Source organism: Terrapene carolina, unplaced genomic scaffold (genome assembly GCF_002925995.2).
Source record: "Terrapene carolina triunguis isolate 2854851 unplaced genomic scaffold, T_m_triunguis-2.0 Scaffold84, whole genome shotgun sequence".
Classification (NCBI taxonomy): Eukaryota; Metazoa; Chordata; order Testudines; family Emydidae; genus Terrapene; species Terrapene triunguis.
Window position 1 is genome coordinate 1530760 of NW_020664435.1, and position 15955 is coordinate 1546714.

The 15955-nt window shown below is 43.4% G+C and overlaps 1 protein-coding gene across 1 annotated transcript in view; it reads left to right on the forward strand.

Moving 5' to 3' along the window:
• Positions 1 to 15955, forward strand: part of ABHD5 (abhydrolase domain containing 5) — a 47103-nt gene that overhangs the window by 18089 nt on the left and 13059 nt on the right. Inside the window, exons 2-5 of the mRNA XM_024224304.3 lie at positions 3115 to 3200; positions 8150 to 8522; positions 12203 to 12357; positions 15646 to 15757. Coding sequence (XP_024080072.2) covers positions 3115 to 3200; positions 8150 to 8522; positions 12203 to 12357; positions 15646 to 15757 — 726 coding nt within the window. The remainder of the gene's footprint in view (positions 1 to 3114; positions 3201 to 8149; positions 8523 to 12202; positions 12358 to 15645; positions 15758 to 15955) is intronic.

Here is a 15955-nt window from a genome sequence, read left to right on the forward strand (position 1 = left end):
CTATATAAATTGACAGGAAGATTCTGGGGAAAATGTAGGACCTGAAACCACTTTAAGCTTTGACTAGTTTTCAAATTGATTGTATCCTTTTAATACATGCTCACTGTTGCCCTCTGCCTGTTGCAGTCAGGATTACATACTCTACATGTCAAATGCCTTGTGTGCATCGCTTCTCAACCCCAGCAGTGTGTAAGCTTGTTATGTAGATGATGAAGCTACCCTGGCCATTTACCTGCCTGATCTCGGTCACCTTTTACTGCTCTGCAGTTAGCTGCTTGTCATATCAAAGACTTATTCACTCTTCAAAAATCTTTTTTTTTTTTTAAGGCATGAAACTAAGAATCTGGAATGAAAAATATGAAAAACCTTTAATTCAGATAACTAAGCGAGTATATCTTTGTATTTATGAGAACTCTAAACCTTCAATTTCCTTTAATAATTCATCCACCGGTTGTAGGGTGCAAATTTATTGAACAGAAATTAAAATAGGCAATACAAAAATAAAGCTACTTTTAGTCATTTAAATATGACAGATTTAGCACAGATAGAGGAAACTAAATACTTGTTTTCAGAAGACTGAGGTTTGCCCATCCCAAAGAAAAGATACAAGTAACAGTGTGCCGGGTGTACCAACCTAGCACTGGGCCACTGGGGCCTGACCAATCAGGGAACTAACACTGAAATCTATCAGTTGGGACAGGCGACCACACCCCTTTACCCTTGCTGTGCATGCTTCAGATAAAGGGACAGATAAAAGGAGGCAGCCCAGCTCAGTCTGGGCTGGCTGAGGAGGGGGAAGGACATGTGCTGCAGGCTCCTGTAGAGGCGACTGCGACTCTCCAAACCGTGGGAACTGTGGACCTGGACAACTCTGAGGATGGCCAGCAGACCTGCACTGCCACCATTTTGACATGTTTGTTACAGCTGTCTTTAACAGTAGAGAAATTTCCTTATTGCTAAAATGTTTTTCCCCTTAAAGAAATTTTGGGTTTTTTTTTTCTTCAATCAAGATATGGCTTAGACATTTATACAGTATCAGTTTGAGGGGGTGGGAAGAAAAGCGATTGGATGTTAAACTGCTGATCTCAGGATCATGTGGTAATATTCTTCAGCTTAGTATATCACTAGAAGAGACATTTGACTTAACACAGTGGCCCAGATGATACCAAGGTGGTGTTATAATCAGTTTTTAAGACCGTAATTAATTAAAACTAAATTGATTATATCAATTGATAATTTTCATTAAACTGTTTTAAATTTCATGGTACAAGTTGATGGTTAATAGTTGGCCAAATTGCTTTGTGCTGATGCCAAATTTACTTTTTCAAAAAAAAATCTAAATTTTAGATAGCTAGACTTGTCGATCAGCTTGGAAAACAACTATATTCAAATACTCTATCTCTTGGGACTTGATCCAAATCCCATTAAAAGTCAGTGTAAAGACTTCCATTGACTTCAATGGCCTTTGGAAGAGAGACTTGGGGTCAGATGCAACTCCTGTGACTTAGAATGAGAATCTTTCCATTGACTTTTAAGGGGAATTGGATTGGTCCCTCATACAGCATTAAGGTGATCCTTGAGTGCAATGTTCTACAGTCTTTAGCATTGGTAGAAGCAAATATTTAATTGTTTTATTTTCTTTCACAAATGCCAAGAGGCTGGGCAAACAAAAAGGTGGAAACATAAAGGGGGGAAAAGCATAATTGAGGCAAAATGATGTAAAAAAAAACAAAAAACCTGACATGAAAAAGAGTTTTAACTGAGATTTTAAGAGAAAAAGGTTTTTGAAAATGTGTAACCTTTAGTTTGATTTGAAATTCTGATTTAGCTGTCTTGTGTTGTCTGTCTTCCTCTACTGTTAGTATTTAAAAAAAATCAACATGAGAATGTATGGTAGACATGTTTGGACATAGGCACGAACTCCATGGGTGCTCCAGGGTTGGAGCACCCAAAAATGATGGGTGCTGAGCCGCAGCCCCCATATCAACTCCGCCCCCAGCACCTCCCGCCTGCCGGTGGACCTCGCGGATCAATGCCTCCCACCCACCATGATCAGCTGTTTCATGGCGTGCAGGAAGCTGTGGGGGGAAGAAGCGAGGGGGCATAATGGGGACGGGGTGGGAGCAGGGCCTGGGGCAGTGCCAGAGGTTGAGCACCCCCCAGCACATTGGAAAGTTGGTGCCTGTGTGTTGGGATGCCAATGCCTAATGAGCTGACTTAAGAGGTAGAATTTGAAAAGTCCACTTGGCATAGGGAGTTTGGGAATTTTCCCAGGAGGGTGCCATCACTTTCTGCAGACTTTGACCTTACTTTAAAATCAGTTAATTAATTCATTGAAACCCTGGAAGTTTCTAACCCTTACGGGTGTAAAGAGACTCTTCCAAACAAAAACTGTAGTTAAAGCAATGCAGTGCAGTCTTCCTAAATCTACAAACTTATGCCATTGCCTCTGCTGCTGTTCAGAATTTCCACAATATGAAACTTGGGGTGTGGGATGCATGTTTTACTTTTATTTAATATTTTTTTTAATATTCTTAAGAGCCTGCTCCTGCAAGATGCTGAGTGCCTTCAGTTCACTGATTGATCTGAGCACCTGAGAGGATAATGTAGTATTTGTTTTTAAACGTGTTTATTGAGTAATTGAACACAGCTCCTAAATTCTGATGGTTTAAACAAATCACTTTTTTACACAGAAAGATCATGATTCAGAGTGACTGTTGTAAAGGTAACTAAATATTATTGAATGGCAATGGACCCAGATTATGAAATGCTGAATTCTGATTGACTGTCTTTCTTCTATAATCACCTGCTCTGTGTGTATCTGATCTGTGCTATCTGCAGCTTCACCGGGCACACTCATCAGACTTTCCCTGTTGTGTTACTGCTTAAGCTTCTGACACAAACCAACAAGTCAGGAGAAGGTAAAGGCTGAAACTCCATGTCATGCTCGTGGTCCTTGTACATAATGGTCTGGTGTACTCGTGTGCTCTACTTGGGGCAATACTTGAAGATCATTAAAGCTTCAGCTAATGCAGAATGTAGGTAGCTTGTTTATATACCGTATATTCCAGTTTATTTATAAATCTATTTATTTTGTGTTTACTGCTACTGTAGGTCAGGATGGTTATCTAGTTGGCTTCCTGCATGGTGCCCCACATCACTGCCACATCTTAAAGAAGCTGAAGAGAAAATACTGAAGTGTAAGTATTTTTTACACATCTGGAGTATACCCAGATCTCATGTAACTTTTCATGAGAAACAATCATTGCTATTTTTAATGCATTGCAATGAAGCAAACATGACTGTAGTATAGATTCTCAGGGTATGTCTACACTACGAGGGTAATTCGATTTTACTTAAATCGAATATGTGGAATCGATATTGCAAAGTCGAACGTGTGTGTCCACACTAAGGACACACTAAGGACAGTAATTCGACTTTGTGAGTCCACACTAACGGGGCGAGCGTCGATATTGGAAGCGGTGCACTGTGGGCAGCTATCCCACAGTTCCCGCAGTCCCCGCTGCCCATCGGAATTCTGGGTCGAGCCGCCAATGCCTTCTGGGTAAAAAAAATTTGTCGTCATCCGTCCGTCACTAACGCCCTCCCTCCCTCCATGAAAGCGCCGGCGGGAAATCAGTTCGCGCACTTTTCTGGTCAGTGACAGCGCGGACGCCACAGCACTGCGATCATGGATCACGCTGCGACCATCGCTGCACTTGTGGCCGTTCTCAACACCTCGCAGCTTATCATACACCTTTCCCTGAGGCAGATGCAGAGAAATCGGGCGAGGAGGCTACGGCACCGCCGTGAGAGCCTGAAGTCGGAGAGTGGCACAGAGCTGTCAGAAACCACGAGCCCCAGCGCCCAGGACATCACGGTGGCAATGGGGCATGTGGATTTTGTTGAACGGCGATTCTGGGCCCGGGAAACAAGCACGGACTGGTGGGACCGCATAGTGCTTCAGGTCTGGGATGAATCCCAGTGGCTGCGAAACTTTCGCATGCGGAAGGGGACTTTCCTCGAACTTTGTGAGTTGCTGTCCCCTGCCCTGAAGCGCAAGGACACCCGCATGCGAGCAGCCCTCACTGTCCAGAAGCGAGTGGCCATAGCCCTCTGGAAGCTTGCAACGCCGGACAGCTACCGGTCAGTCGCGAACCACTTTGGTGTGGGCAAATCTACCGTGGGGGTTGTTGTCATGCAAGTAGCCAAGGCAATCGTGAAGGTACTGCTCCCAAAGGTAGTGACCCTGGGAAACGCGCAGGTCATCATAGATGGCTTTGCCGCGATGGGATTTCCAAACTGCGGAGGGGCTATCGATGGGACTCACATCCCTATCCTGGGACCGGACCACCAGGCCAGCCAGTACATCAATAGAAAGGGCTACTTTTCAATGGTGCTGCAAGCACTGGTGGACCATCGGGGACGGTTTACAAACATCTACGTCGGATGGCCGGGCAAGGTTCATGACGCTCGTGTGTTCAGGAACTCTGGTCTGTTTAGACGGCTGCAGGAAGGTATTTACTTCCCAGACCACAAAATAACTCTTGGGGATGTGGAGATGCCTACAGTCATCCTCGGGGACCCAGCCTACCCGCTAATGCCCTGGCTCATGAAGCCCTATACTGGCGCCCTGGACACAGAAAAAGAACTGTTCAACTACCGTCTCAGCAAGTGCAGAATGGTGGTGGAGTGTGCTTTTGGCCGTCTCAAAGGGAGATGGAGAAGCTTACTCACTCGCTGTGATCTCAGTGAAACCAATATCCCCATCGTTATTGCAGCTTGCTGTGTGCTCCACAATCTATGTGAGAGCAAGGGGGAGACCTTTATGGCGGGGTGGGAGCTAGAGGCAAATAGCCTGGCTGCTGATTACGTCCAGCCAGACAGCCGGGCCATTAGAAGATCCCAGCGGGACGCCCTGTGCATCCGGGAGGCTTTGAAAGCTAGGTTCCTGAGTGAGCAGGGCAACCAGTGACTTTTCAGTTTGTGGACAGAGAAGCTGAACCTGCCCCCGTTTCTTTACCCAGTTCATTTTGACTATCCTCTCCAGTTACATACCCCCTTCACCCCCTTCCCCTTCCCAAAAAATAAAATCATTTCGATTTTGTTAATGAACAGCGTTGTCTGTATTGCTGTTTTCGCGGGAATATTTTAAACCGGGGACGCAGACTGTGGCGGGGGGCGGGTTCAGTGTTCTGATGCAAATGATGCTTCTAAACTCCCGGAATGACAGGCTCCGCACTGGTGGACTGGTTATTTCAATGGAGAACATGAAAAACACCTCCCAGACTGACCAGGGTAACCAGTGACTGCACTGTGTATGTGTCCTGATGCTGGACCTGACACCGCCTCTGTACCCTGCTAAAGGTCACTGTCCTGCCCAATTACCAAGCCCCTTCCCCCCCTCCAGACAGACTCTCCCTCAAAAGAACCTGACTGAAACAGTAATGGACAGAAACAAACATTTTATTGCGAACCAGACATGAAACGTGGGGTGTGAAACTTGGACGGGGGCTTCTGTGAGGTGGGTGGGAAAGGACTTATGAAATTTTGGGGAATGTCAGCCTTCTAGTGCTAGAGCAGTCTGCAGGGGTTGACTGAAAGTTTTAACGGCCCTTGCCGCCCCTCCTTCTTTGGAGTTTGGGTGAGGGTGGTGTGGGACTTGGTGGCGGGTGAGGGCGGTTACAGATAGACTGCAGCGGGGCTCTGTCCTCCTGCCTCCGGTCTTGCAGAACATCCACAAGGCGCCGGAGCGTGTCCGTTTGCTCCCTCATTAGTCCAAGCAGCTTTTCAGTAGCCTGTTGGTCCTCCTGACGCCACCTCTCCTCCCGTTCCATAACTGCTCGGTGCATTTGTGACAAGTTCTCCCTCCACTGTGTCTGCTGGGCTGCCTGGGCTCGGGAGCAGTCCATTAGTTCTGAGAACATGTCTTCACGCGTCTTCTTCTTCCTCCGCCTAATCTGCGCTAGCCTCTGGGAGTGTGCTGAGAGGCTGGGTTGGGAGACAGTCGCAGATGTGTCTGTGTGAATTGTGAAAAGGGAGTGAATTCCTGAGACAGATAAATGAAATTGTATACAAAGAACCTAGTCTTTCTCTGTGAACAAGACCATGCACTGCACCTCTCACATGCGCACTCAGGACAAGGTCGAATTTTCGGCCGTCGCCTTCAGTGCCTGTGGACTTGCGGAGGTCTTGGACTGTTCAGAGAACTGTGGCTGGAGACCTGAACTTCTGGAGCGGGCAATAATGGTAAGCCGCAGACTTGTGGCTGCTTAAAACTCCAGCAGTAGCACTGGCCTCCTTTCACATTGAAAGCAATGCCAGTCTCTGCTGCCAGCAATCAGGACAGCATCAACTCTGCCCCTGTCCCACCCCCTCGCGGCTGTCCCAGGGAAAGATCCCTGTATGCTGCCCCTCTCCCTCCACCGCGTGGCTGTAAAGCAGTCCCAATACTAACATTCCCCTCCCTAATTCAAAGCAGGGCGTCATGAGCGACATCACCCTCCTGAGGATCCCGGACACCCAGAGAGAACGCATGCTGCGGGAAAGCATGCAGAAACCGGGGCCGTATGCCGCCATGCTATGTCGGGCCATGATCCCGGAGTACTTGATTGTGGCGTGGAGGGGGCATGTCTGCTACCACGGAGGGCCCACTAAGATCGCCCTACCCCGGAACCTGATCAACAGGCTTGAGCTCTACCTCCACGAGACCTACGAGGAGTTCTCCTACGAGGATTTCTCGTCGATCCCCGGCCACATTGACCGGATTTTCGCGTAGGTGCACTGGGACTATGGAGTGGAGCGTCTTGGGCCTGGGAATCATGGAGTAACGGACATTGTGAAAATTTTTTAAAACACTTGGGACTAAATTGAGAAGAGCCTAAGACAGAGAAATCATGAAAACCCATTTGTTACCTTTGTAAATATTCCTGTTTTGTACCTGATTATTTTTTTACTAGTTTACAGAACTTTTATAAATGTACATTGTTAATAGTATAAATATTACCGTTCTGTTTTAAATAAATGTTTACATGTTTACAGCACTTACTGCTTGATCCTTCCCCTGATTCTGTGTCCGGGGTAAGGGATGGGGACGGTTGGTACGGGATCTCGGTAAGGGTGATGAAGAGCTCCTGGCTGTCGGGGAAATCAGCGGTGCCAGCGCTGTCGACTGCCTCGTCCTCCTCATCTCCTTCTTCATCTTCCCCGTCCGCTGTCATGTCCGACGAGGAACCGGCCGCGGACATGATCCCATCCTCGGAGTCCACGGTCAGGGGTGGGGTAGTGGTGGCGGCCGCTCCCAGGATGGAATGCAGTGCCTCGTAGAAACGGGATGTGTGGGGCTGGGATCCGGAGCGTCCGTTAGCCTCTTTGGTTTTTTGGTAGCCTTGTCTCAGCTCCTTGATTTTCACGCGGCACTGCGTTGCATCCCGGCTGTAGCCTCTCTCTGCCATGGCTTTGGAGATCTTCTCGTAGATCTTAGCATTCCTTCTTTTGGAGCGCAGCTCTGAAAGCACGGACTCATCGCCCCACACTGCGATGAGATCCAAGACTTCCCGATCAGTCCATGCTGGGGCCCTCTTTCTATTAGATTGCACGGCCATCTCTGCTGGAGAGCTCTGCATAGTTGCCACTGCTGCTGAGCTCCCCTCGATGTCCAAAGAGGAACTGAGATTCAAACTGCCCAGACAGGAAAATGAAAATGAATTCAAATTTTCCCGGGGGTGTGGCTGGTCAGAGCATCCGAGCTCGGACTGCTGTCCAGAGCGTCAACAGAGTGGTGCACTGTGGGATAGCTCCCGGAGCTATTACCGTCGATTTCCATCCACACCTAGCCTAATTCGATATGGCCATGTCGAATTTAGCGCTAATCCTCTCGTTGGGGAGGATTACAGAAATCGATTTAAAGAGAGCTTTATGTCGAACTAAATGGCTTCCTGGTGTGGACGGGTGCAGGGTTAATTCGATATAACGGCGCTAAAGTCGACATAAAAGCCTAGTGTAGACCAGGCCTCAGTGTTCCCTTGTTTAGGATCTTTGACCCTGATCTGAAAGATACCTGATATTCCTGCCCTAGACTTCCACTGAACAAACTGCTAGATATGATTAACAAAATAAAAAGTATCTGAACTGTTTTTTTTTTCTTCAGGTATCACAAGCACGTACAGTAAACAATATGTCTTCATATCCAATGGAAATAAAATATGGACGCTAACATTCTCTCAGGACCTCTCATATAAAACTCCACTTGTTCTCCTCCATGGGTTTGGAGGAGGTGTTGGACTTTGGGCTCTCAATTTTGAAGAGCTTTGCGAAAATAGGACCGTTTATGCATTTGACCTCTTGGGATTTGGGCGTAGTAGTAGACCACAGTTTGACACTGATGCAGAAGAAGCAGAAAATCAGTTTGTAGAAGCTGTAGAAGAATGGAGACAGGAGGTAGGGCTGGACAGAATGATTTTACTTGGCCATAATCTGGGTGGATTCCTGGCTGCTGCTTACTCACTGAAGTACCCATCAAGGTATGTGAAAATAAAGGGATAAAGGAAATCTTTGCTGTCTCTTACTAATGTTAATACTACACATCTGTATTCATTTGAAGTGCAGCAGAATGTAAAACCAAGTTCTTTCTGAATTAGTTTTAGTTGTAAAAATTGGCTCAAGACTTGATTTAAAGAGACACTATCATCTAGTTTAGACCCAAAATGCAAATTGTTTTTTGTTCTGAGTAGAAAAATATGAATACAGTATGAGTAGAAATTCTTTGTTCTAACCATCAACGATTTTTGTTAAACATCCTCTCGCAGTGGTCTGAACCTGAACAGAAGAATCAGTTAATGCATGAGAATCAAAAAGTAAAACAGCCATCCTGAAGCATGTGTAGTTAGTTAAATATTGTACTATTAATAATCTGCCTTAACATAACTTTTAAAGTATATATTTACAAATTGTTCAGACATCACAAGCTGCAGATGCATTTGCATTATAAAAACATTAATAATGTAACTCCCATAGTAGGCAGGATGAACCAACAAATTAATGACCTCTAGGTGATTTTTCTGATTTTAGGAGTCCATTGCTGTCTCCTGTTCCCCGATCCTTGTATAAATAAGGGTATCATAATGTCTCTTTTTTCTGTTTTTTAATCAGACTGTGACATTACAGTCAAATAAATTATATTTGAGTATTATGTGTCCTTTTAAAAGTAACCTACATTTCTGTATTAGTATTTTTCCCTCTCCCAACCCTGGTTGGTTAACATTAAAGTATAAGTATGGCTGCATTTTTCTCTCCAACTTATCATTAGAAATCAGAGATTCTTAGCCAATAGGAGATAAATACTTGCTTGGTTTAAACTAAAAGTAATTTTCTTGTTAAATCTGTGTATTTAAATGAAAAGACAGTATATTGTTTTACCCCTTCCAATGGGTGAACCTCTTATAAGGGGGATCTTAGTAGGGATGAATCTAGGAAGACAGACCCCACACTCTAATGCAGTGATACGCATACCTCTGGGGGTATGCAGAGGTCTTCCAGAGGGTATATCAACTCATCTAGATATTTGCCTAGTTTTACAACAGCTACATAAAAATCACTAGCGAAGTCAGTACAAACTAAAATTTCATACAGATAATGAATTGTTTATACTATTCTATATACTATACACTGAAGTGTAAGTACAATAGTTATATTCCATTTGATTTATTTTATAATTGTATGGTAAAAATAAGACTAACATTTTTTCAGTAATAGTGTGCAGTGACACTTTTGTATTTTATTTCTGATTTTGTAAGCAAGTAGTTTTTAAGTGAGGTGAAACTTGGGGAAGAAAAATCAGACTCCTGAAAGGGGTAAAATAGACTGGAAAGGTTGAGAGCCACTGCTCTAATGCATATCTAGTGCTGCGGAAACCTGTACTTTAAAAAAAAAAAAATGCTACCGAAATTATTCCAGAGCTGCAGTTATTAATGTTTGGGCAGGGGGACTCTGAAATATTCCTTAGATTAATGTTTTGAGTGGAGCTTTTTTGTGGTTATTCTCTAGCATCTCTGGTCTCTCCTGGGTTTGTCAAGTGACTTATTTAAAAGTAGGCAAGTTATTATGTTATCAAACCCCTTAAACAACAGATCATAGAATCATAGGGTTAGAAGGGACAACAAGGGTCATTTAGTCTAACCCTTGCCAAAATACAGGATTTGTTGTGTCTAAACCATCCAAGACAGATGGCTATCCAGCCTCCCTTTGAAAGCCTGCAGTGGAAGAACTTCACAGCCTCCCTAGGCAGTCTGTTTCATTGTCCTACTGTTCATACAGTTAAGAAGCTTTTCCTGAGATTTAATCCAAATCTGCTATGCTGTAGTTTGAACCCATTGCCTCTTGCCCTGCCTTCTCTGGCAATAGAACTTTTCTCCATAATTTTTTATGGCAGCCTTTCAAATATTTGAAGACCACTTTCATGTCCCCCCTTAGTCTCCTCTTTTCCTAACTAAACATACCCAGTTCCTTCAGCCTTTGTTTATATGTATTCCATCACTTTGATAATCTTTGTCCCTCACGTCTGAATCCTTTCCAGTTTCTTTACCTTCTTTCTATACCGGGGTAGGCAACCTATGGCACGCGTGCCAAAGGCAGCACGCGAGCTGTTTTTCAGTGGCACTCACACTGCCCGGGTCCTGGTCACCGGTCTGGGGGCTCTGCATTTTAATTTAGTTTTAAATGAAGCTTCTTAAACATTTTAAAAACCTTATTTACTTTACATACAACAATAGTTTAGTTATATATTATAGACTTATAGAAAGAGACCTTCTAAAAACTTTAAAATGTATTACTGGCACGCGAAACCTTAAATTAGAGCGAATAAATGAAGACTCGGCACACCACTTATGAAAGGTTGCAGACCCCTGTTCTATACATTGGTGACTAAAATTGGATACAGTACTCCAGCTAAGGCAGGGGTTCTCAAATTGGGGGTCAGGACCCCTCAGGGGGTCACAAGGTTATTATATGGGGGTCGCAAGCTGTCAGCCGCCACCCCCAAGCCCCACTTTGCATCAGCATTTATAATGGCGCTAAATATATAAAAAAGTGTTTTTTAATTTATAAGGTGGGTCACACTCAGAGGCTTGCTATGTGAAAGGGGTCACCAGTACAAAAGTTTGAGAACCACTGAGCTAAGGCCTAACCAGCACTGAGTAGAGCGGTACTGTCACCTTGTATGACTTGCATGCTATGCCTTTGTTAATGCAACCTAAAATTGCATTTGCGTTTTTTGCACTGCTGACTCATGTTTAGGTTGTGATCCACCACAACTCCCAGATCCTTCTCAGTAGTGCTGCTGCCAAGCTAGTTATCCCCTGTTCTGTATTTGTGCATTTGGTTTTTCTTCACCAAGTGTAGCACCTTACATTTGTCTTTGTTGAATTTCATTTTTTGTCTATAGCCCAGTTCTCCAATTTATCAAGAGCCCTCTGAATTTTAGCACTGCCCTCCAAAGTGTTGGCAACCCCCCACCCCCCCGCCAGTTTTGTGTCATCTGCAAATTTGATCAATATGCTCTCTATTCCTACATTCAGGTTATTAATAAAGATGTTAAAGAACACTGGACCCAGCACAGATCCCTTTGGAACCCCACTTGAGACCTCCAGTCTGACATCATTTCAATAACAGTTACTCTTTGTGATTGTTTAACCAATTGTGTATCTACTTAATGGTAGTTCTGCTAAGCACGCATTTCTCCAGCTTACTTACCAGAATGTCATGTGGGACTGTGTCGAAAGCCTTGCTGAAGTCCAGATGCATTATGTCCACTGCATTTCCCCTATCCACCAAACCAGTTAGCCTGTCATAGAAGGAAATCAAGCTGGTTTGGCATGATTTGTTCTGGGTAAATCCATGCTGGCTGCTAGTGATTACCCCTTCTGCTATACCCTCTACCTGATTTACAAGGACAAATCTCATCTTTCTAGCTCACAGAATACAGTGCCTAACAGCTGGTTTTGTGTTGATTCTTCTCTTCAATTTTACTTTCTTATGCTAATGAGGGATCAGAAATTAGATCATAGGATATGACAGTGATGGTGAATAATGTAGATTATTTAATTTTCAGATAGCTAGCTTTAATATTTCTCATTTCACAATGAATTGTGAGAGACTTCAAACCATTTTATATACACTAAACCTCCCAAACCTTTTTTGCCAACAGGGTAAAGCACCTTATCTTAGTGGAGCCATGGGGTTTTCCAGAGAGGCCTGACAATGCTGAACAAGAAAGACCAATTCCAATCTGGATTAAAGCACTAGGAGCTATGTTGAGTCCATTTAATCCATTAGCTGGGCTCAGGTTAGCAGGACCCTTTGGTGAGTGCTAATTAATATTTGTTAAAGTACTATTTCTATTTATTTTAAATATGAATACAGAGCAAACACTTCATTAAGATGTTGCCTTCTTATAATTGCCTTCTTATAAATAGTTTTTGGCCCATCATTTATTTCATAAAGCATCTGGAGCCACATCATCCATCTATCATGAGTTTAAAAAAAAAAAATCTAGCCTTTGTTTACATTTGAATTACCTGTATTCTTTAAAATATATATAATATTTAATATGCAAACTGGAAAGAGGCTTTTGTGTGTTTTAAAAGCTTGACTAAGGTAATTAGCCTTTTGGACATATTAATTTGTTACTTTGCAAACAAGATTACTCTTTGAAGTAGAGGCTTTTCTAATTTACATAATAAGATTATTTGATTATCAAGTAGTTGCACAGAAATAAAGCTAACAGATGATGCCTCTAACTTAAAAATTCAGTTTAGTTATTCTTAACAGTATTACACTCTTTTTGGGAATGTGGAAATTCTAATTTAAAAATAGATTGCTGTGCCAAAGAAAATTTTCTCTAAAATGCAACCGTTGTTCATCATCTTTCATAGATGTAAAAAACCCCAACAATCCTAGCTTCTGTTGTAATTCTTCATGAATATCTGTTCAATTTTTTCACATAAGGAATGGGTTTCCTTTCTTCCTATTCTATTGTGGATTAACCGTAGATTCTGACTTTCTGATGAGGGGGTGAGATTCTTTCTGGTGAGGGGATGAGAATAATTAAATCCATTAATAAGATAGAAACTCTATTACTTGATTTAATGTGGAATATTCATTTTTTAAATGATCTAGACAACATGCACAAAAAAAACCTATCCAAAGGTTCAAGTTGTCTTTGATAAACATTAAAAATACAAACCGACTTGATCAACAAAAGCAAATACAGAAGTCGTCTTAAAACTGAAAAGGGAGATGACCCTCACACTCCAACCACTGATCTCAGCACACACCAATATATCGCAGCCCTTTGCTTCCTTCTCTCAACCTACATTCCAGGAAAAATATTTGGCAATGTCGCCTTAAGATCAATAAACTTGGACTTATGACAGAGTGGAAAGTGCATTCCAAAATTGGGCCACCCACAGAAAATGCCCTACTGGTAGCCTCCACTTTATTGAAGTGCAGGCACTTCATTTGTAGCAGGATGGTACACAGAAATAAGCAGTCTCTCAAATACTAGGTCCAAAGCCAGTTTTGGGGTTGTAAATCTAAAACAGCACTTTAAACTCTACGTAGAATACTACGAAAAGCCAGTGCAAATAACCGAGCATTGGTGTCATGCTCATGACTAAAACCTCCACTTAATAAGTGAGCTGCAACCTATTGCATTAGGTTCAGTTTCTGAACTGATTTAAAGTGTAACCCTACATAAAGTATATTGCAATAGTTTGATCTCAAGGTTATAACAACATGGATCATGGTGACAAGGTCTACATAAATGGTCATAGCCCTTTGGCCAGAAACCGGTGGGGGAGGCAGCATTATGATCACTGCTGTTGCTGTGACTGTTTACCAGCATTTGAGGATTGAACCTTACCTCCAGATTATAAACCCAAGTCATAAATGGTGAGGTCACATCTTCAGTTAAAGATGGAGATATAGTCTTCGACATGTCTTCAGTTTGCTACCCCCTTTTACTAGCACCGATTCTGTCTTATCTGGGTTGACCTTCAGCCAGCAATCCCTCATTCATGCCCCCGATACTGGAAAAGGTATTTAATAGTGAATTATGGATAGGATTTTCAAAACAACTCAGCGGTGTCCTAACTTTACTATCATTGAAGCCAATGGTAAAACGGTTATTGGCTTCACTGAGAGTAGAGTTAGGCTAGGTCTACACTACCCGCCTGAATCGGCAGGTAGAAATCGATCTCTCGGGGATCGAATTATCGCGTCTCGTCGGGACGCGACAATCGATCCCCGAATCAATGCTCTTACTCCACCAGTGGAGGTGGGAGTAAGCGCTGTCGACGGGGAGCCGCGGAGGTTGATTTTGCTGCCGTCCTCACAGCGGGGTAAGTCGGCTCCGATACGTCGAATTCAGCTACGCTATTCGCGTAGCTGAATTTGCGTATCTTAAATCGACCCCCCCCCGTAGTGAAGACCTGCCCTAAGACTAACTCTGAGTCGTATGATTACATATACAAAATATGTTAAAATAACGTTCTTTTAAGGTTGCAAAGTCAACCACTTAAAAATGAAAAGAAAGCTAAGAACAATATCTTAATGTGTACAAAAGGACAGAATGAGGATTGCATGGACAACTTTAATTGTGACATTCCCTAATTTTCAAGTGCTTGGTTTTGCAACCAAAATAATGTTGTTCTTATAATGTAGTTTTTGTATGTAATTTCCTAAAGAATTTTTTTTAAGAAAAAGGTTTTAAAAACCCCCTTAAATTCAATTACACCTCTACCTCGATATAACGCTGTCCTCGGGAGCCAAAAAAACTTACCGTGTTATAGGTGAAACCGCGTTATATCGAACTTGCTTTGATCCACCGGAGTGCGCAGCCCTGCCCCCCCGGAGCGCTGCTTTACCGCGTTATATCCGAATTTGTGTTATATCGGGTCGTGTTATATCGGGGTAGAGGTGTACTATAGTTCCCACATCATCAGTAGGGTTCAGCCAGCAAACCTCCAGCCCAGACGTCTACCTCTTGAGCTACAGGACTAAATAAATTAGCTGGCAACAGGAGAAGGCTGTTCCTCCAAGAGGGGGGTTATGAGCCACTCAGGCCATATGCAAGGTCCAGGAGTTAAAGGAAGGAACCTGGCCTGGCTATCTCCTCCAGCACATCCTCCCTGCCAGGAGTTGGGGTGCTCCTACCCCATGTAGAGTCCTCAGGGTGGGGAATGGTTTGTTGGAGCCATGTGCTGGGTCTGGAGAGTTGGCTTAGTGGAGCCTGGCCCAGCCCAGTTCCTCTATCTTGACCCCTTTACTCCCTCTCTGCTGCAGCTGCTCTCAGGCCTTCGCCATACAGCGTGTGTGTGTGGGTTGGGGGGTTGTGGCTGCTGCTCTGATGCAGTGTGGTGCCCATTCTTTTTAGAATGTTTGTGTCCATTTGTTTTGATATCCTACATGGTGCCAGAATTTTCCTAAGGAACGCAAATGATGGAAGGGAAGATGGTGACTTGTCCAAAATTATCTCAGCCACAACCTCCAGGACCTTTTTATAATGGGAAAGTGTTAGTCAACCTAAATAAAGGAGGTCACTACCAGCTCCCCCATAATTATTTTTTAAACTTTTTTTTTTTTTAACAGGATTAAGCCTTGTACAGCGTTTAAGACCAGACTTTAAGCGAAAATATTCCTCTATGTTTGATGATAACACTGTGACTGAATATATCTACCACTGCAACGTACAGTCACCCAGGTGATAAGTTTGCCAAAATATTTTTGAAATTAATCTGTTTCATAATTCAACAGCCACCCTTCTCCTCCCTCAGTGCCCCCAGTAATGCACGCACACTGGTTTTTTATTGTAAGGTTGTTTGTTAGGCTGCTAGCATTTAATGTGTTAATTTTAAAAGCAAAACAATATTGAACTTTGCTTGTTAATTTATCTCTTTGC